Below are 20,985 nucleotides of genomic sequence, written 5' to 3'. Positions count from 1 at the left end.
CTCCATAAACTGTTGACTGTCATCTGAACTGACATACACAGACAACACAGATATCGAAATAAATAATTATGGAAGATAATACATGTTTGAACAAAAATAGTGCATGTACATTTTTTTACATTTAAAATTTGTTTTCTTCCTCGTACAAAATAACTTTCCTCACATTTCTGCGAGCTATCTTTTAAAAAGGATTCATAAATTAGTATGCGCGACAAAAAAATAAATATTTGTCTCATTTTATGTTAAAGAGACTAATACATGATATTTTTGGATTACGGTACCAAAATGAAATAAATAAATTCACAATAACACTCACTATTTAAATCCATTATTATTAGAATCAATTTAGTGTACCAAGTCACCTCTTTTACATTTTATTCTACCGCCAAAAGGCTTCCACCGCATATTAAAGTGAATATACACACTCGTCATATAACTTTATATTAAAATATATAGTGTAGCACTGAGCTGTGTGTGCAAGAGTGTCAATTATAAACCTCAGGCAAATGTTGACCAAATATGTATTTATTTGTCAAAACATCCTATTTAAAAACAAACAAGGTCTTATTTTCTATTTCATTGAAACAAAGTTGGTCACACTCTTTTAAACCTAAAAAAAAACCCAAACTATAGCTCATCGTTTCTGTTAGTAGCATCATTACAGTAGTCTGAAACAAAAAGCAGAAAAAAAGGATTAATGTTCGCTAATAAATTGATGAATTACTATGTATAGATATCACATAAATAAATACTAAAGTTTGATTTGGGATGCCACAATTGCAAGATAACAGCGTTGTGAGTTTATGCTCATTTATTTTCTTTATTTAGTCATAAAATAGCTCAATAAGATTTCATATAGGTAAAATTGCATGTTTAAAAAGGTGGATGGTTACGAATTCATCTAAAATGTTCAACGTTTTATGATGAAACAGTATATACACATTGTGGAGCGGCGCTAGCACTCTATGGTGAAATCGCATCATGAATATCGAGAGAAATGATTTCAAATGTGGTTAGCCCTCCTAATCATGTTTAGATCCATACATCCAGCTATTTTATTTGTGCGTCTACATGTTAACGTAAAACCAAATATCCACTTGAGGTAAATAGTGATGGATTGCCCTGATGGACGGATAAACAAAAAGCTGAGTCATACATGTGGTAAAGGAGTTGTGGTACCTGAGACATTGTTGCATAACTCCTTGCGCGCATCGTCTGTGTTCTGGCTGAAAAGAGCGATGATATCATCTTCTAGCTCCTCTACCATGACTTCACACTGAGAGAAAAGAAAAAACATAAGAGAAGAAAGACTTGGCTTGGAGGTCAAAGTAGAGCAATTTGCCCATGCGTATACATACACACACAGTATTGTTGATTTTTTTTTTTTTTTTTTACACAATGGAGGAGCGCTGTTTGCAGGGATGTGGCCATTTTCCCCCCACTGCTTGCCCAACTGTTCGGCCATTTTGGCTGTTCTGATTCACCGAAATATTTTATTCTGCACGCGTTGGTTGTGTAGTGGCGCATGCTGCTGCCTTTCATGCAAATGGCACAGGTTTGATTTGCGGTCAGTGCCACAAGCCCGGATGAGAAGTAGGTAGGTCGCGTCAGGAAGAACATCCGGCAGCAAAACGGTGCCAAACAAATCATGCCAGTGACACACTGTGGCGACGCCTGACGGGACAAGCCCAAAGTCACAACATTGACATTACATTTATCAATCTGATTCAACAGTTTATTTTTGGTATAGCTTTTGTAATTATGAACATTTTTAACAAGCAATTGAATTAGAATCAACAAAGTGTCAGCGGATTTGAATAAAGAGCTTTACAAGACTCTTTGAAACCTGTTTGGGCTTAAAATGAGGTATTTCCGTGCTGTTAAGCACCAGCTCTGGCTGTCGGCGAGGTGCGAAAAACGACTTTATCATTTACGGACCAGTTTTTGCCCTGACTTCAGTTCTCATTTGAATTGAGTTGAAAGTCCAGCGTATCCATGATTTTGGTTCTTTTCACTACTTTGCTTGTACAGTAAAGGTGCATTGTATTTGATTGTGAGTATAAACCTGAAATGCTTAACGTGTTCTTTTGCATAATTTTTCGTAAAGACAGATTATCGGCCCTAAAACAACATGACAGATTTTGGATTAAGTTTAATCTTATGTTAGCATTTAGCCTACTTATCAAGAATTTGTACAACATCCAAAAGCAGACTTAATGACACTTCTTTCCATGATGGCATAATACTGTATTTAAGTAGAGCCCTCGTTCTTGAACACATATCCATGATTAGAAATCACCAGACTGCCACTGCACAATAAATTTAATGACATAAACTGATCAGATAAACACTGAGACACTGCGATAATAGCGAACAGATTGTTGTTGTTATTTTATGTACAGTATCTGCTATGTTATTTGAGGCCTTTTCTGTGAAGAAGGCTATGAGAAATATGAAGTTTGTGAAAAGATACAGAAAGTGGGATTAAGATGAAATAATTTCAATAATTTGCTTGGTAAAAGCAGAATGTAACCTATCAATAAAACTTTGCAGGGATTCTTCTATTGAAAAGCAAGTATTTCCTTGTACCATCAAATTAGTACTTGCTCATAGGAGAAATACTTTGGTCTCTTTTTTTTGTTGTATATTACAGTATTAACAATTAGTAAGTAGTAAACAAATGATAAAACAAGGCCAATGAGCAACCTGCCATGTCAGATTGTGTAAATGCAAAAGACCAATTTTAACCAGGATAAAAAGGAAAAAATTAATAGAGACACACATAATATGGACATCTAATTTTTTGTATGCTATGAATCATGGGGTTTACCTTTGTACTGAATAGTACCTTAATTGAGCACCTTTGGACATATAGTTTAATTGTTCTAAGCAAATTACCCATAGTAATAAACTACAGTACTCTATCAACCTAATTTCTTCAAATCGGTCTCTATGTCTGAGATGGACTCACTAAAAAGTCTACAAAGAGGTGTACAGCTTTTGCACTCACTGCGAACTTCAAGGCACTGGGAGCTTCAGGTCCATCGAACTGGAAGTTTTTAAAGTCAGGGAAGTCTCCAGTGAAGCCAGTGCTCCTAGGCGCAAACCTCATGTATTGTTTTTTATGCGTGTCAGGATCCACGTAGAGGGCATAGTCACTCATGGAACTGCAGACGCCATCCAAGAGCTCGCTGAGGTGAGTTTCAGAGCGAGCCAGAGGTACCTGGGACACGAAAAGGGGAGACTGAGATTATGCTTCCTTAAACATGCCATCGTTTTTGTCACATGATTTCCTCACGCAAAAAGTACAAAACTTTCACAACAATAACAGAAAAAAGACATCCTGCGTCAAAAAAATGGCAACTGAAAAACAAACTAATGAAGAAGAGAGAAAAAAAAACTCTTTAAAACCTCCAAAGCCCTTTCGAGTGCCCTTGTGTCAGCTGTGTTACGCCACAAGACTCTGTAGGTCAGCAGTGTGACCTCCTATTTCTGCCTTGTTTTCTTCACCCTCACTAACAAACCTCACCCTGCAACTCTGACTTTTAACCTGTGCCAATAACTCCCCACCGCTCCATCCGAACCCCACGCTCTTTTTCCTGCGCCCCCTTGGAAGACAAAACAGAGAGCAGCCATGTCTAGACGGGTCAAGACAGGTGCAACGCCCTGACCAGCCCCGGAAGGACACCCGTATCCGGGGATCTGTACTGATGCATGGAGGAGTGAGAGGTGGGGACAGGGCAATGAAAAGGGCAAAAGAGAGGGGTGCCTTTTTTTTGTACAACTGACCAGTTCTGGGAAAAAACACAGAGGGGTGCATTTCTTTTGGAGGACGGTCGTCAAAGGAGACGGAAAAGACAGGAGGCCTCAACAGAAGCCAAGTACAGGGTGAAAAAAAAAAAGCCCACACTTTTTCATCTGCTTTTGTGTCCCACATATCCCCTGCGCCATCCTCCAATGATCAAACAGAGGAAATCCTCCTTGTCTTTTTTTTTTTGTGTCAAAAGTTGACAACTGTTACTGTGGTAACGAGGGATTGTCAGGGACGATGGAAGCGAATAAGGCGACGTTCAAAAATGAATTAAAACTGTAAAAATGTTCATTGGCCTCAGAATTGATTGTTTCACTTCATACTTCTACTTGCAATGGCAATACCAAAACCCTTAAAGCAATCACTAATCCCCCGTTCTTAAGGTCAACCCCACCTCTTCCTTATGCGTTTCATTCAGAAGAAATGTGACTCATTCAGAAGAAGATCCCTTGAGCTTGACAACGTTGTGCTCAGGAGGAAGGAAGTTGGCGGAACAACAGAATGTTACAGCACGAGGGCAAAGGCTGAAGGGCGAGCAATGAAGGATGTAGGTCACACCAGCCCATGACGATGAGGGTCATCTGTCAATCATTATCTGCATGCAATAACTTTTTTTTTCTCCTCATATAAACAATGCTTGTTCATCTGTATTGATTAAAATGTACTTTTGTTAAATTGTTCAATTTTCACTACAGGATCGTGTCACTTTCTGATTATTAGCAAAAGTAAAAGAGTGAAAATTGTTTGGCTAATGCTCTCTGTGAAATTATGCACAGCAAAAATACTTTGTAACAGTGAGACGCAATTCTACAAGACCATGCCAATTATTGTCAACATTGCATATAAAATGTGAAGCTATTTATCATATCTTCATCTACTGTTGAGCAATTAATTCACAAGACTATTCTTCTAACCCATTAATATCATCTGGAAAAAAAGAAGATTTTTTTTTTTTTTCTCGCTGTCCAATGACACAACAAAACCATGTCGGTCCATTGCAGCCCTTGGGCTTGTGTCTGAGTCATTATCATGCCATGCTACAAAATGGTTTAGAATTAAAGCCCTTCCTTGCCAGTTGCAGCCCTGTGAAAAGGAGCTGTCAGTCACTGCGTTGTTTGAAGAATGAGGTGGAGGGGGGTGCATCGGGGGCAATCGGTTGGGCCAGAGAATAGGCTTCTCAGGGATGCTATCCTCCATTCAATTCCCATTGGACAGGGCGCCATTATTACACTGCTGTGGATGGGGGCCTTTCACTTTCATTGTCCTGCTAAAATGGGCCAATGAAGACCATTTGAAAAAATAATATTATTGACTCCAAAGCAGATGGATGGGGAAATAAAATGAAATGCAGTTGGCTATGCAAATTCAAACAGTAGAGTAAAAAGGTTTGATGGCAGAACTTCATCATGCCCATTGGGTGATGTGTAATTTAGTTGCTGCTGTAATTTATATTCAATCTTTGAAAAGCTCTCAAATATAGCCTACAGCTATTTTATGTCAGCATTTCAGAAGAAGATTGGAGGACAGCTGCGACATATGCAGTGCATGAATAAAGCAATGGTGTGACACTTGAGGATATTTTTCACTAGGGGAGTTAAAACAGTTAATTTATTTCCTTGACTAACAAAGGGAGTTGGATTTTAAATATAAAACAGTTTGCCTTGCTTATTATAGGAATCAGGGGAGCATGCAGGATAATGTAATGAATGGAAAAAATAAAAACACAATTTTGAAGAAAGATGAGATGTATGATAGTAGATCTAAAGCATTGTACATAAACGTGAAATGTTAAAGGGGAAGTCAACCCCCCCAAAAATTCTTGACAATAATATGTTCTAATATGTAGCCCCACTAATCTAAATATGGTAATCTGGTTAATATTGCGTAACTGGACTATGAGTTAAGCAGCAAAATCCAGCAGTTTTTATCAATATCAGAAGGCGGCCATTTTGTCACTTGTTGTCGAGTGACAAATGACATCACAGTTGCTCAGGTCTCAGGTAACAACCAATCACAGCTCAGCTTCAGAAAACAGGTGAGCTGTGATTGGTCGTTGCCTGAACCCTAAGCAACTGTGATGTCATCTTCAGTCGACAGCAAGTGGCAAAATGGCCGCCCCCTGAGATGGATAAAAATGGCTGGATTTTGCCACATAATTCATTATCTACAAATGTAATATTAATCATTATCTACAAATGTAATATTAATCAGAATGTCATGCTTAGACTAGTGAGGTCACGTATAACATATTATCGTCAAGAAATGTTTAACTCATTTGCTCCCCAAAACGCATAAAAATGTTCTATTTTAAATATTGCCATGGTCCCAAAAACATATTTACTGCATACATTTTTTAAGTGTTTTTCTTTCTTGCTAGAGCATACAGAAGGCTTTGATGCAGCCTCTGACCAGAAGAAGACGCTTAAAGTAATGGTAGGTAAAAAACACGACCAGCAGGTGGCAGCACAGTATAAAAGATCAACCAGGGCCATGTTGCAAAAAAGCTCTTTTTCCCCACAGTTTTAAACAGATTTGTGAATAATGATGAAACTTAGCTAGATTCTAATAATAATTGCTGCAAAACGGAAATAGATAGAAATATACTTTTCTTCTGATGAAAGAAGAGACTCTAATCTTTCTTTTGGTACGTTCCATGTTTTTATAGCAATAGAACACAATATTCTGCGGGCCTTGCAAAATCAGTCAAAATACAGTAAAACAGCCGGGAGCCAAGGGGATTGTTGTCTGAGAGTGAATGAGTTAATGTTGACTTCCCCTTTAATTAAAAACATTGAAGAATGACCATGTAAGACAGACCATTTGTGTCAAGCTGGACTCAAAAGTTTATAAGTGAGCTCCTAAAGTGTTTGATTCCATAGCTCCATGTTTGTTCATTGCTAACAGTTCAAAGAATATCAATGAAAAACAATTCAGTTTCTTCTTTGGGATGCAATTCCAGCCGGAGCTCCTCAAGGCTCTGGATGTTGGATTGGAAAGACCGGCGTGGTGGTTTTCCTTTTTAAGAAGAGGGAACAGAGGGTGTTGGAAAGTACAATCTCAGATTCAGGTGCAACATAGTGAGGATTGGACTTCGCCAAGGCTGCATTTTGTTACTGATTCTGTACATAACCTATACGGACAGAATTTCTAGACACAGCCGAGGTGTGGAGGGGGTCTAGTTTGGTGGCCTCAGTTCTGCGTCCCTGCTTGTTGCAGACAATGTAGTTCTACTGACTTCATTAAGATGCAATTTCACTAGAGGGGTGTGAAGTGGCTGAGATGAGAATCAGCACCTCCAAATATGTGCCCATGGTCCTTGGTCAGAAAAGGGTGGAGTGCCCTCTCCAGGTCGGGAATGAGATCTTGCCCCAAGTTGAGGAGTTTGCTCACCGGGAAGAATGGAGCGGGAGATCCACAGGCCGATCGGTGCTGAATCTGCAGGGCCACCCCTGCCCAAATTGGGGCCCTAAGCAAAATTTGAATGGGATGCCGCCCCTTCCCCATCTTTCCCCATCCAGTTAATAGTGCTGATAAAATAAAATGAATTCCCTGAATGAAATAAATGTGTATTTAATACAAATAACTAAAGTCAATAACACAACAAATCGAAAGTGAAAGTGCACGTGTACCTTTTCCAAGAAACGTATGCATGATCTGGATGGAAGGTCATCAATGAGGTCATTGCATGACAACTACTGTGTAATGTCATAATTAGGGCTGTCAAAATTAAAGCGTTAACTCTGGAGAGCAATTTAAATTTATTAAAGCAAAAGTTTCAGTTAACTCAGTTTGCAGCCAAACTTGGTTGAGTCACTGGCGGGTAGACGAATAAAAATGGACTTATAGGTAGTTCTACTTTCTGATTAACATGCTTGATGCTTGTTGGAGAGCTAACATACAACACAATGCCTCGCAAAGCAATGCTGCTGTAACCTGTAAGCGAGAAGTTCTAAGAATTGTTCCTTTGAGTCCATTTTGATCGTTTTGTTTAATAGTTGTATTTTTACAGGAGAAGTATTCTATTCAAGGCTCAAAGAATGCTATTACAACAGTCTTTAAATGTAAATACACTTTCTATTTAATGATTTTACCATCATTCCAAGATTTTACTCAAGTAAATATCTCTTACAAGCTTTGAAGAAAAAGTAGAAGCATAAGTATAAACATTTGATTAATCGTGATTAATCATGATAAACTATGGAAAATTGTGTGATTAATTAGTTTAAAAAAAATAATAATCGTTTGACAGCACTAGTCATAATTGATGCTTACAATTTTTAGACATTACAGCACTGGTGTCAAACTCAAGGCCTGGGAGCCAGGACCGGCCCGCCAAAGCAAATTATGTGTGTAAACTTTGCGTTTCTAGTTAAATTACAGAAGTTGCTAATTGTTTTCACTTTTAAAAACATTGACATATTGCAAACAGTTTTGGTTACCAACCGCCCAGTTTTTACTGGCCTCTGCTTTCAAAACTAGTTATTCATCATTTTGTTGTGTCAATGTAATATGAGGCGATCATACATTTATTTGGGTTCACAATCAAAACAGCCCTCCCAAGGAAACCCAAACTACGATGTGGCCCGCAACAAAAACAAGTTTGACACCCTTGTGCAAGAGGGTCCATGGAAATGGTAGCCCACCTTTATGAGGTTGAAAAACGGCCTCACTTTGTACAAATATAAAATACATTAGCGTGATTATTGAAAATGTGAGCGTATAATAAAAGGGTCTGAAATCTTTATATAGCCATTTCTGCTTTTTGGTGAAGGGTTTGCAATCTGAGGTATCTATCATCCCTTCATTCATTAGGAAACAGAAAACGGCTTGACTCCCTATTCCTCAGTCACATTTCTGGGCCATGATATTATGTGTCACTGTGTAAGCACACCATTGTCCATCCTCTCATTCTCAATGCATGACTTCCCACCGGTCGCTATGAGATCAGCTTGCCTTCAAACTAAGTTCAATGTCTTTGGAAATCTTAAATGTGTCATTGTTACAGCAGGCAGGTTTAACTTTTGTGTCACCGAGCAGCCCCATGCCCCCAGGAAGTCCTACTGTGAAGAGGCCAAAGAGCAGAGACTTAAAACCAGCAAATCCTTCTCGCTGATGGCATCTAAGCTGTGACATCCCTCCCTCTCTGATTCACACTAGGTCAAAAGCTGCTGAAAAGGAGGGAGCTGCGAGGGCATGGGATCAAGGTTTGCCTTCTTCTGTGGTTCAGTAACATTTGATTGACTAAACGACAGGTGGAGGATTGTGTCAGCAAAGGGCAGAGGAGGAGCTCATCCTAAACTGGTCTTCCCTGGTGACTGGAATGGTGAACAATTCAGCAATTCTTCTCCCCGCTATCGCAAAATCTGGGAAAAAGTTTATGAATCGAATGCTCACATGGCAATTTTTTTTTAAATTGCATATGCTTCGAGTTAAGTTTTAGGTGAATATTTTGACCAGCAATAGTTATCTAAATCAAGGTTGACCAGGTTTTTTTTCCAGTTTGAAACCCAGATTACAAATGTTATGCCTTTAAACACATCACTTCAATGAATTTGAAATAAAGCAATCAAGACATGTAATGACATGTAGACTCCTAGCTTCAATTTAAGAGATATCACAGAAATACTGACTATCTACCATTCTTCAATTACAGCCACAGTCGCTATATTGATATAATAAGAAATAAAAACAGTTCAACGATAAACCATGATAAACTTTTTCAAAATTTAAATTAAGGCTACTACCGCATATGATGTCCAAAACATCCTATCACTCATTAGTGTTTTCAATTCTCTAATTACTGCCCTCAAGAGTATTTCATGTTTACTTTTAATGTTTGCGCAAAGTGCTGCACATTAGTTTGGAACAATGTAACTACTAGGGACGTTTGTATGGTAAATATTGTCAGCTGATAATGTACACGGATGTCATTTTCTGAGCCAATCAGAATGGAGTTTTTTCATGCCATCATTTTTATTTTTCTTACTTTTCCAGACCTGGGAATTTATCAAATCAAATTTCATAATACTCTCCAAACAAGAGTAGTAACCCTAACATCAGTAACAAAGGAGTTACTGCACATGTCCAACTTGTAACGAGGGCCGATGTGTAAAGATTTTAAATTAAACAACAGAGATGAATGGAACAACTTTACTCATCGTTAATTATATATCATTTATCCTGATCATCTAAAAACAGATATACATATGTGACCTGCTCTGGCAAAATGGTCCGCATGTCACTGAGTAACAACTCGCATAATTGACCATAATAGAGCACGAGTTCAAAAATGACGATTTGGAGATTTCTCCCAAAATAGCCTCCTTGAGGTATATTTTCACTTCCCAGCAGCACAAAAGTTAAAATTGTAGTAGAATCAGCGTTTCCCACACCACGTTAATACTTGGGCGGGCCACCCAAGTAAACTGGGCACCACCCAAGTAGATTTCAAGAAAATTCAATAAAAAAAACAACGTGTCACGACCAGATATAACGCATGTAACATTAGTTCGCCGTCACTCACTTGTGGATCATGAGGTTAGAGGAGACGCAAGTAGCAGGACTGGGAACACCCCCCAGAGTCCACCCCCCAGAGTCCACCCACCCGAATCCACCCACTCAAGTAGATTTCAAATCTGTGGGAAACACTTCTGAAGTGTATGAAAATACGCAATTATTAGGACAATTGCATTGTTAGCCAACATGTTCATTAGCCGACTTTAGCTAGCAACGCGTTTCGGAAACCTGCCTTGAATAACCCCAAGTTCCTCGACTCAAACGTCACTTCACAAGTCAGGGTTTTTTGGCCACCTCCACCTAATTTGCTCACCACCTCCAGCCTGAGTGACTGATAATGAATGTATGCTTTAACATGATAATAGTCATATTCTTATTGAAACTATTATTCTTATTATTATTGAAACATAGAATTGTTATATGTTGCCTGTAAAAAATGGAAGCGAGTCAGTTGAATTTACAGAATACATGCACGTCCTGGCGCATGATCAGGATTAGAGATGTTTGATACCACTTTTTTTTCCCGACCTCTTGAGAAGTCACTGCTACTGATACCAAATACCGATACCACTAGTAAATAAAATTCCCCACCCATAAATTACAGATGATTTTAAAGAAAGACCTATACATCCCAATACATAATTTCCCCTTAAAATTGCATGAAGTTAATGGCAACTTTGTATTTATATAATTTCAAATTTTTTGTCCCTGATTGTAAAACGGCGGCAGGAGGGCGCCCAATAGTGGTATCGATCACCGCCGTGAGTGCCGATACCTTAAAATAAGACTGGTATTGGCATCGATACCAGGTCAGGATGATACCACCTCTGCCTCAATTTGAGCCAGGAAAAACCCTGCAAGTGATTGATATAAATGGACATAGCAATAAAAGTTGACATACACCATAATGTGACCATTCGGCACGAAGACGCACGGCATAACACAGCATCCTACTTTGTTGTATAGTAGAAGCGCACCGTCATCGGTAAACACTGCGGCGAAGGTTTGTAATCCAAATCGAGATCATCTTCAATCCCGGAATCTCTTTCTTTGACGAATCTATTTCTACTTTAATGTGAATGAAGACTATACACTGCACATTTCACTACGGAGAAAGGAAGGGACGGCACAGCAGCGCAAAGCACATAATGGATTTACCCCGTCATTCAGACATGTCAATGAAGCTGGAAACATACTCAACATAACACGCCGCCTACATCAAGGCTAACTTAAAAAATAAAGCTTTACCAAACAATACATTCATGCCAATGCAATTTGCTTGGTGGGCTTTTACTTTGTAGTCGGCCTGCGCGGCGACATGACCACCAGCTTGTCTTCCTTTTTCGACGTGTTGGCGTACATATTTTCCACCAACATTTTCACAACGCCATCCCAAAAGTATATTTAATCGCTAATTTAGGATGCTAAGAAACCGCAAGTTAATTACGTTGTAATTATATGTTACGCCGCAAGTCTCCGACGTTAGTGGCTAGCAGCTAGTGTTAGCATTACTGCCTGGCTGGTATGGTGGCCCTGAAGTGCAAAAAAGGGCTATCACCACAAGGAATATCACCACAAATTGTATGCTCCTTTAACTCTTTGACTGCCAGACGTTTTCAGAAACGGGATGTCGCCAGTGCCAGCTGATTTAAGCATTTTGACTGATCTTTCAAGATCCACAGAAAATGTTGTGTTTGGACTATGGAAACACACATACTACCAATGAAAGATTGGACTCTCATCTTTCATCAGAAAAAAAAGTTTGTTTCTACCTTATTCCGTTCTTCAGTAATCAACTATAGAAAATGGTTACTTTCACCGAAATTCTCTGTTTTGAAACAAAAAGTGGAGAAAAAGAGCTTTTTGTGAAACGATGTTATTTCATGCACTCTAGTGAATTCTATACTTCTTTTTGTCCATGAATGATGCCACAAACACCTAAACAGTGCTTTACTTCTGTAATACACCACCACCAACAATGAAAAAGTGTTTTTGGATGGCAAAATACGTTTATTTCCATTCAAGTGTAACAATTTGACAAAACAATTTCGCAAACTATTTACAAATGTGTGCAACTGTGGTACTATTTACAATTATGTGGATGTTTCAAATACAGTTTTTCTTTTTGTAACACTGCCCTGCGTGCAAGGAGACGGAGCAGGATTTGCACAACAGATACGTTTCACTTCGATTGTCCGTTTTGCGTGCAGACGTTACACTTTCTTGACGGCCTTTTTTTCCGGGGAATAGCAAGTAGCAGATCATCGATGATGATGATGGTGACTCCGAGGTTGGAAGCGTTGACGCGGCAGTAGAAAACGTGAGGCGGAGCTAGATGGCTGAAGAAGCGAACAATGGCGACCGGTTGCAAGCAGCTCACACTTGGGAATTTTTTTCAAAGACGAAAGGCATCGACCAACGCTAAAGAGCACATTGATGATGACGATGATCATCATCGATGATGATGATGGTGACTCCGAGGTTGACGCTGAAGTTGCAAGCGTTGACGCGGCGGCTATGACGACGTCATAAAGGTCACCGGAAAACGCGGAGCACAACCGAGCACTTCTGCACAGGCGGACGTTCAATCGGACGACGAAGAGTACCCCGAGTCCAATGCATATTCATCGTTGGAGTGGGTACAGTCTGCTACTTGCTACTCCCCGGAAAAAAAGGCCGTCAAGAAAGTGTAACGACACGAAACGGACTATCGAAGTGAAACGTATCTGTTGTGCAAATCCTGCTCCGTCTCCTTGCACGCAGGGGAGTGTTACAAAAAGAAAAACTGTATTTGAAACATCCACATAATTGTTAATAGTACCACAGTTGCACACATTTGTAAATAGTTGGCGAAATTGTTTTGTCAAATTGTTACACTGTTGAATGGAAATAAACGTATTTTGCTATGAAAAAACACTTTTTCATTGTTGGTGAAAGCGTTTTACAGAAGTAAAGCACTATTTAGGTGTTTGTGGCATCATTCATGGACAAAAAGAAGTGTACAATTCACTAGAGTGCATGAAATAACATCGTTTCACAAAAAGCTCTTTTTCTCCGCTTTTTGTTTCAAAACAGAGCATTTCGGTGAAACTAACCATTTTCTATTGTTGATTACTGAAAAACGGAATAAGGTAGAAACAAACTTTTTTTTCTGATGAAAGATGAGTGTTCAATCTTTCATTTGGTAGTATGTGTGTTTCCATAGTCCAAACACAACATTTTCTGTGGACCTTGAAAGATCAGTCAAAATGCTTAAATCGGCTGGCACTGGCGACATCCCGTTTCTGACTTGTGCTCTTATGTATTACATTGAGGAAAAAATAACATCAACAACAACAAAAAACAATTTTAAAAAAACTGTTGAACCATCAAAACATTTAAATTTTCTTGTATTTGAGACATACTGTAACATCCATAAATTTCCCACAGGCCACATCAAATGACAAATAATCTTTTAATTTAAGCAAGAAAATACCACAAGGAGCAACAATAAAATAACCAAACTTGGGCTGATGCCCCCAAAGATGAATTTTAAGCTTAATGTGATATTCAAAGTTGAGGCTGATGTCAACTGTTGAGAGGTCAAACTTCCTAAAGTTTTAAAGGGCTCAAATCTCGGACGATGGCCTGAGATTGGAATTGACTTTCCACTGATATTTTAACAGTTCCTGAAAATTTCAGGTTAATAATATCTTTTACCTAAGGTACTGGATGCTATGGACACTTGAAAGATGCAAGGACCAAAACTTTAAAACTAGGGATTTCAACCTGCCAACATTAAAATTGCTGTAACATTGTCATTTTTTAAGGTATGTCCATGCATTATATATCATTTTAACGGGAATTAAGTGAAGAATTTAAACACCGGTATATGAATATTTCAATTTTGTTTGGCACATGAAGACCCTTATATTCAAAATATTCTCATTTTATCATCAATGTTTTAAATATTTAGGAAAGAAATTCAGTGGGGTGGCACCCTAGGACCCTCGAGTGTCCAACAGCCAGAGTTTGGCATCTGTGGCTACTGCTTTGGGGAAAAAAAAACAAAAAAATAATCAGATTAATATATAACTGATATAATCTATTTTACTGTAACATTTGTAAAGAAGCTAATGCTTGTAAAACTGCTAGCTAACGGGGACACTGCTCTCTGCCTAATGCTTGGATTTCACATGACCGTGCTCCATCAGGAGCATCAAAATGGTTCTTTTGATATGTAACTGGAAAAATTACAAGATGGAGATGCACTGTGTGGGGGTGATATTGAGCAAATTAGCCCCATTGTTAGGAAAAGCAGGTTGGACTTGCAGAACTGCTCCCTCCTGGACAAGTTTTCAAAAACATGGAGCTAAGATTTACTTGGTTGATTACTGTAATTTCACGCTTGATGTGTGGGCAGGCATTCCAAGGACCCAAATATTTGTATACAAAAGGTACATTTTCCACAATATGATTAGTTCTTATTCACTCGTATTCAATTTCAAGTCTTTTCCACTATTTTTGCTGATAGAAAAATCTGTTCCATTATAATGCTCTGTTTTACTGTTCTCTTTTGTCTCATATTCATATTTAGTCGTTTGACAGAAAAAAGGGGAACGAAAAAGGAATTGGCCTTACTGTTCTAATACTTGTTGAAGGGTAGTGTACATTATGTCAGTTGACTACATAACATTATTGAGCCACATAAAACTGAGATACTCAACATCAAATGGCTTTAATTCATAAATGGTTAAAAGTGAAAACCTCATAGATTGAGACTGAAAGTAATCATCTTTTGATCATTTCAGTTCATATCCTTTTTGTGCTGTATGAGGACAAAATTAGGAGTGTGCATCTCTCCAATAAAAGACGAATCAATACGTATTTCGATAAATGGCGTGTGATACAATTCTGACTGTTTATTTTTAAAGTGGAACAATTCATTTTGGTTTGATTCGGTGTGTTTAGGACTCGATATGGTATGGTTTAGTTCAAGAGCGTATATGATGCAATGAATTTCTTGTCATTTCACATACATGAATGAACTTGTCAATACTGTCAATTATTTCTCTCCTCTTACATCTACAATGAAAGACGATTTGAAATGAATCTTGATATATTTTAGTGTATAACGATTCAGTTCGATGCACTTGCATTGCAAATCTGTTTTTGATCACCTCTAGCCAAAATCATAGAAGAATGACCAATGCGAAACTGTATTATCAGTACAGAGCACCAAATTTTCGGACAAACATAAACTAAACAGCCCTTTTGCCAGGATAATTCACGACTGCTTGGCAATAAAATAACCTCCGTCAGGCATCAGTCCTCTTTTGGGCCTGATCTTATAAATTTCATGTAAAGACCTATACCAAATTATTTGTGCTGCATCTGATGTCTTAATACAGTAATAGTAGTAAAAATGGAGAAAATTTTTTTTGCAGTCTTCCCCCTTTTCTCACTTGCTCTAACTAATCAATGCAGATATCACTGCCAGTCTAACAGCAACTAATCCTGGGAAATCAATACTAGCTGGACACCTTATCATAGCCTGATCCTTGGGGAATAAAAGATATCCATGCTCCAGTGGGACGCGACCTCATTAGGCCGGCAACAATAATCTGAATCTGTAGTCCTGGTGTGCTAACTAGAGCTGTCAAACGATTCATTTTTTTAAATCAGATTAATCACATTTTAGAATTTTGATTAATCACAAGTAATCACTTAATAAAAAAAGGTTTTTTATCCCCCAAAAAATTCCCACCAAATTTGAAGCGCACCGGTTATGTGTTAATTCTTTTGACATGTAATGTTATGAGGACGTCTTCAACATTTTTGGATCCACTGCACACGCTCATCCTCCTCTTTTTCTAATCAGTTATTTACTTGCATAATTTAAAATGGAAAAAATAATGACCCCAAACAAATATTCTAAATGTGATACGCAAACATTTATTAAATGCTTTACTTTAATGCATGTAATTATCATCCACTGTCATGCTAAAGGACAATCTGTGGTAAAAATTAATAGTGCGATTAATCTGCGTTAATTCATGACTAATGCGATAATTTTTTGTGATTAATCAATCAGTTAACGCTTTAACTTTGACAGCACTAGTGCTAACACAATATCACTATATCATTCTCTCTCACATGCACGCACATGATCTAATTGTTTTTTATTTCCTCAGTTGCCTGAGTAATGTGGCTGGACGTAGCATTCGGCACACACCTGATCTTCATGGCAATGAGCCTGATTCTCACATTCACTGCCAGCCATTTTAGAAAATTTCAAAATTTTCAATACCCACACTAGCATAGGGAGGTCGTTTTCTGCTTATCGTGCTTCTTCGTCCCTTCTAAACTTGTTTCGTATAGATTATTTCTTCAGTACTTTTCCTAGTTATTCTATATGTCGTGACTTGTGCAGTTCAGATGCTGTTCTTCTTGTGCAAGCTTCAGTTGGTTTATGACTTGCGTAGTAGTGATTCAGTTGCTATTCTGACTTGTGGCTCTCTCCATCTACTTTGGTTTGTTACTACTACCGATTCTGTATTTTTCACATTCACAAATGTGTCGTACTTTCCCATGTGTCCTTTTTTGGTTGTTGCTTGATTTCTAATGAGTCCTTGGTTCAATAAAGCCTTGTTTAATTGCTCTCATTTGATTCTCTCATTGTCTGTTTTGGGGTCCAATATTCAGCCTTTTCACACACACACATTTACACACACACACACACACACACACACACACAAGATCAATTCTGCTTGTAAAACAGGACCGCATCACGGTCTCAGATCTGATATTGACCGAATGAGACAACTGTTTCCCAAGAATATGTTTTCTTATGGTTTGAAAAAACACTCAAGCAAAGAGTATTACCAAACTGTGGTATGCATACTCTTTTCACAAAATAAGAAGGTTAAAAAAGAAGTCAAGTAAAAAATTTTACAAAATGTTCTGTAGGCCCACTCCAGTCTAAGCACGGTGTTTTGATTGGGCTGGAGGAATATGAATTAAGCAGAAAAATCCATCGGTTTTAGTCCCACTTGCTGTTAACTGAAAATGACATCACAGTGTCTAATCGATAGCCGCAGTGCTACAACTACCCCGTTTTATATTGTCTTTATTGGTCTACGGAATAAACCTGCAAAAAAAGTGCTCTTCATAATCACAAAGTTGCTCCTCTTTTGCTCTACAGGCATTCCAACTTCCTCCCGCATGTTAAAAAAACATATTTCTTAGGCTAAGTCTTTATTGTCCATAGGTGAGAATGAGTGTGAATGGTTGTTTATCTACAGTATGTGGCCTGCTGGCAACCAGGTCAAAGTGTTGCCCTTCACTTGCCCAAGGTCAGTTGGGACTGAAAGATTACCTTTATTCTTGTAATCTTTTGCGTGTTCAAATAAATCAAAGATGAGATTCTTGTGAAGAGGGTCCTTGCAAGGTTGATTTATTACAGAGATCTCTGGTCACACAATTGCATATCACCCAAGCAGTGTCATCCAATATGTGTGTGTGCTCTTTTTCACCTTCTGCAAACGCCATTCATAGACATCCTATCCTATCTCCCTTATTTTTTGGAGACACAAAATACCTGTCTCCAACAGGACCCATGACACTAGTGTGGCATACAAAATGGATGGACGCTTGTAACCACTGTATGCATCAGTGTATTTTACCTTTTTGTCTTTCATGGTTCCGTCTGCATTGAGTCTAAAGCTGCCAACATTAATGGTTTTCTTTGGGTCCACCTGGTCGATTGAGTGATTTAATTCATCTACGATTGCACGGCAAGCTGGAAAACACAGGTTGCATTTAGTAATAGGATGGAATTCTGTTGCCAGGAAAAAAATGTGAGTGTAACTCACATTATTTTAAAAGTGGGGTCCATGAAATGGACTTGCTTTAAACCTCTCCACTAATCATACAACCAGTGTCATCAAAGTATCAGTAGTTTTATTTTAGTTTAATTCAACAGTAGTTCTTCTCTACATACACTTTTGTGACAATTTACAATTTGAAAAAGGCACATTCCTCAACAGCTGATGATGGTGATCGTCGGGCTATGAGTATGGACCAGATAACTTTTTTTTATTGAAAATTATTTTGAAATTCCTTACACACACACAAAAAAAGTTACAAATCCTATACATTTGCAGAAGCTATCTGAATGTTACTAAAATGTTGTGTGGTTTATGTTAATCAATCAGATCACATTAAATACATTTGCAGTTGAGTATTATAGTGTCCCACTAAATAATATTATCACTGTACAGGTGACTTACCAGAACAGTATAACATATTATCCCTCTTTGCCCGGCAGCAGCAGATGAAGACAAACATCACAGTCATCCAAAGAATCCATCGGCCCATATTGTAATTGTTAATCTAGAGAGAGAGAGTGTGTTAAAGTGTTGAGACAATACTTTTATTCAGTGTGCATCGCCAACAATTACAGGAAACAGAGAGAACAGAGAATAAGTTGGGTATTTGTTTTGTTCTACCTACCTACCTGGCACGTGAACATAGGTGTAAGCTAATTTAATTTATTTGATTATATTGGGTTTATTGTTTTATTTAGTACAAAACAAATCGGTTTGCAAATATGAAGCCAACACAACATCCATATGGATGGGCACTACGTCCTTAAATCGAACTGAAAAGGACCAAGGTTGAAGAAAATGATAAATGAACATGGATATTTACAACCTGTTGACAACAACGAAATGGTTGAAATAAATAATTTTACCACGGCTATTAAATCATCCATCCTTCCAACCATTTTCTTAAGCGCTTGTCCTCACAAGGGTCGCGGGAGCTATTAAAACATCGCTTCGCAAATGCCGAATTAAAGCCAGCTCTATTAGGCTTGACGCATAGTGGTTTTACGCTTCGTCTCCTAAATCTCCACTCCTGACCATAATATGAAGTCAAACTTTTATTAAGTTGCATTGGAGTTTGGCGTGTTGCTCTTTGACAGTGTGACTTACCGGGCAAAGAGAGCGAAAATCAGCTCACAGCGGACTAAAAGAGTTGTACGTGATCAAATAAATGTGATGATAGAACAACAACGAAGAACTGTCATAGATTGCGTTTTCGGCTTTTACCTGTTTTTGGACTTCACGCGAACTGCCAAAACAAATATCGATCGTCTCAAGTTTCATCCATTCACCTTTACCACTGCGTGACTTCCGGAAAACGTTCAAACAAAACGAATTGTGAAAACTGAACAATTTTAGTTGTTTTAAAATACCGTATAAAATACCACGTCTATAACGCAACTCAAATGTACACTCTTTAAAGAAATAGTTTATGGTACTAGTACATTTCATTGCAACAAAACAAAATGTAATAGTTTATTTTGAAGGCAAATCCACCAACCCTCACAATACTTACTTTATTTCCTGTTTGACTGGTTGTCATCGACTCCACTGTCGTAACGTGTTTGACTGCGGTGTAGCCACGTTAAGTTAAACAGGAGCCGGTCAACCAATCACATTCAACATGGAAAGACTTCAACCACATCTTTGTGTGAACGATAATAAACTCTGGTAGCTTTTGATGTCATGTAAGATATATTGTTTGTCTTGCCACCCCCTCAATTTAACTTAACATTAAACAGCAGTAATGTTTTTAAAATGTACAGTATATTACAATAAAAAATGTACAGTATATTATATTACAATAAAAGCAAACCATATATTATTTTTTTATGTAAATGGGAAACTGTTCCCAATTGCCTTACCTGGTTAAACAAAGTAAATTATTATTATTATTATTATTATTATTATTATTATTATTATTATTATTATTATTATTATTATTTGGCCTGGTTTTCAGTCCCCATTTAAAGGTGAGTTAGTTTGAAAAATAATAATAATAATCCTACATGGACCAGCCCTCGGATCAATCCCAAAACCAACGTAGCCACTGTTTGAGAATTGAGGGTATGCGCACGGGCACTACCTATAAATATTAAAAATAAATAAATACAAAATTCTGATAATTTTTTTTGTTCGGTAGGTACATTAAGGGCCGTGCATACGATGCAGCCAAAGGCACCCCTTGGTCCATAGTTAAGCTATTAACAGCAGTTTTTATTTATTTATTTATTTTCAGATATGTTTGCAGTAACAATAAATCTACACTGTTATATAAACTCTGTGATTGGCTAGCAACCAGTTCATAGTGTACCCCGCCTACTGCCCGAAGCCAGCTGGGACAGGCTCCAGCACCCCGCGACCCTGGTGAGGAATAAGCGGTGGATGGATGGATGTTATATAAACTGTCCACTGTTTATTTTCCTTGCGTCAAAGTGCCATTTCTTTAATGTTGTCCCATGAAAGGATACAATTAAATGTGAAAAATTTAGCCAGCCAGGCCTACTCACTTTTGTGAAATACCTTGTTACTTGTTACACACACTATCGCAACGTTGCTAATCAAGCATTAAATTCACAATTCAGAACTCATTTCTACACAAATAAAAAAATAATACTTTTTTATGAAAACACTGAATTTCATTTCATTTAAAGAGCTTCTACACACTTATACACAGCTTCTAAAATGTATTAACATTACAGGAACAAAAAACTTTCTTCTTTTTCTTTTTTTTTTGCAATTACCATCGCTGTCAATTAAAGACAGCTCTGTGTCATAAACCTTATATTGGGT

The 20,985-nt window shown here is 37.9% G+C and overlaps 1 protein-coding gene across 4 annotated transcripts in view; it reads right to left on the bottom strand.

Annotated features, from left to right (window-relative positions):
* cnpy1 (canopy FGF signaling regulator 1) overlaps positions 1-19,636 on the bottom strand; it is a 28,601-nt gene extending 8,965 nt beyond the window's left edge. Inside the window, exons 1-7 of one of the 4 annotated variants that reach the window (XM_077557195.1) lie at positions 19,420-19,623; positions 19,303-19,336; positions 18,598-18,700; positions 17,992-18,107; positions 3,011-3,223; positions 1,180-1,276; positions 510-668 (exon numbers count right to left, since the gene is read on the bottom strand). In XM_077557195.1, coding sequence (XP_077413321.1) covers positions 628-668; positions 1,180-1,276; positions 3,011-3,223; positions 17,992-18,107; positions 18,598-18,685 — 555 coding nt within the window. In that variant the 5' untranslated portion in view covers positions 18,686-18,700; positions 19,303-19,336; positions 19,420-19,623 and the 3' untranslated portion in view covers positions 510-627. Of the gene's footprint in view, positions 1-509; positions 669-1,179; positions 1,277-3,010; positions 3,224-17,991; positions 18,108-18,597; positions 18,701-19,302 lie in introns of those variants that run through there. The other 3 variants (XM_077557192.1, XM_077557194.1, XM_077557193.1) reach the window with 3 other exon arrangements.
* Positions 19,637-20,985: the final 1,349 nt, after the last annotated feature.

Source organism: Vanacampus margaritifer, chromosome 2 (genome assembly GCF_051991255.1).
Source record: "Vanacampus margaritifer isolate UIUO_Vmar chromosome 2, RoL_Vmar_1.0, whole genome shotgun sequence".
Classification (NCBI taxonomy): Eukaryota; Metazoa; Chordata; class Actinopteri; order Syngnathiformes; family Syngnathidae; genus Vanacampus; species Vanacampus margaritifer.
Note: the sequence above shows the minus strand (reverse complement) of the source record. Positions and strands in the feature narration are given on the sequence as shown.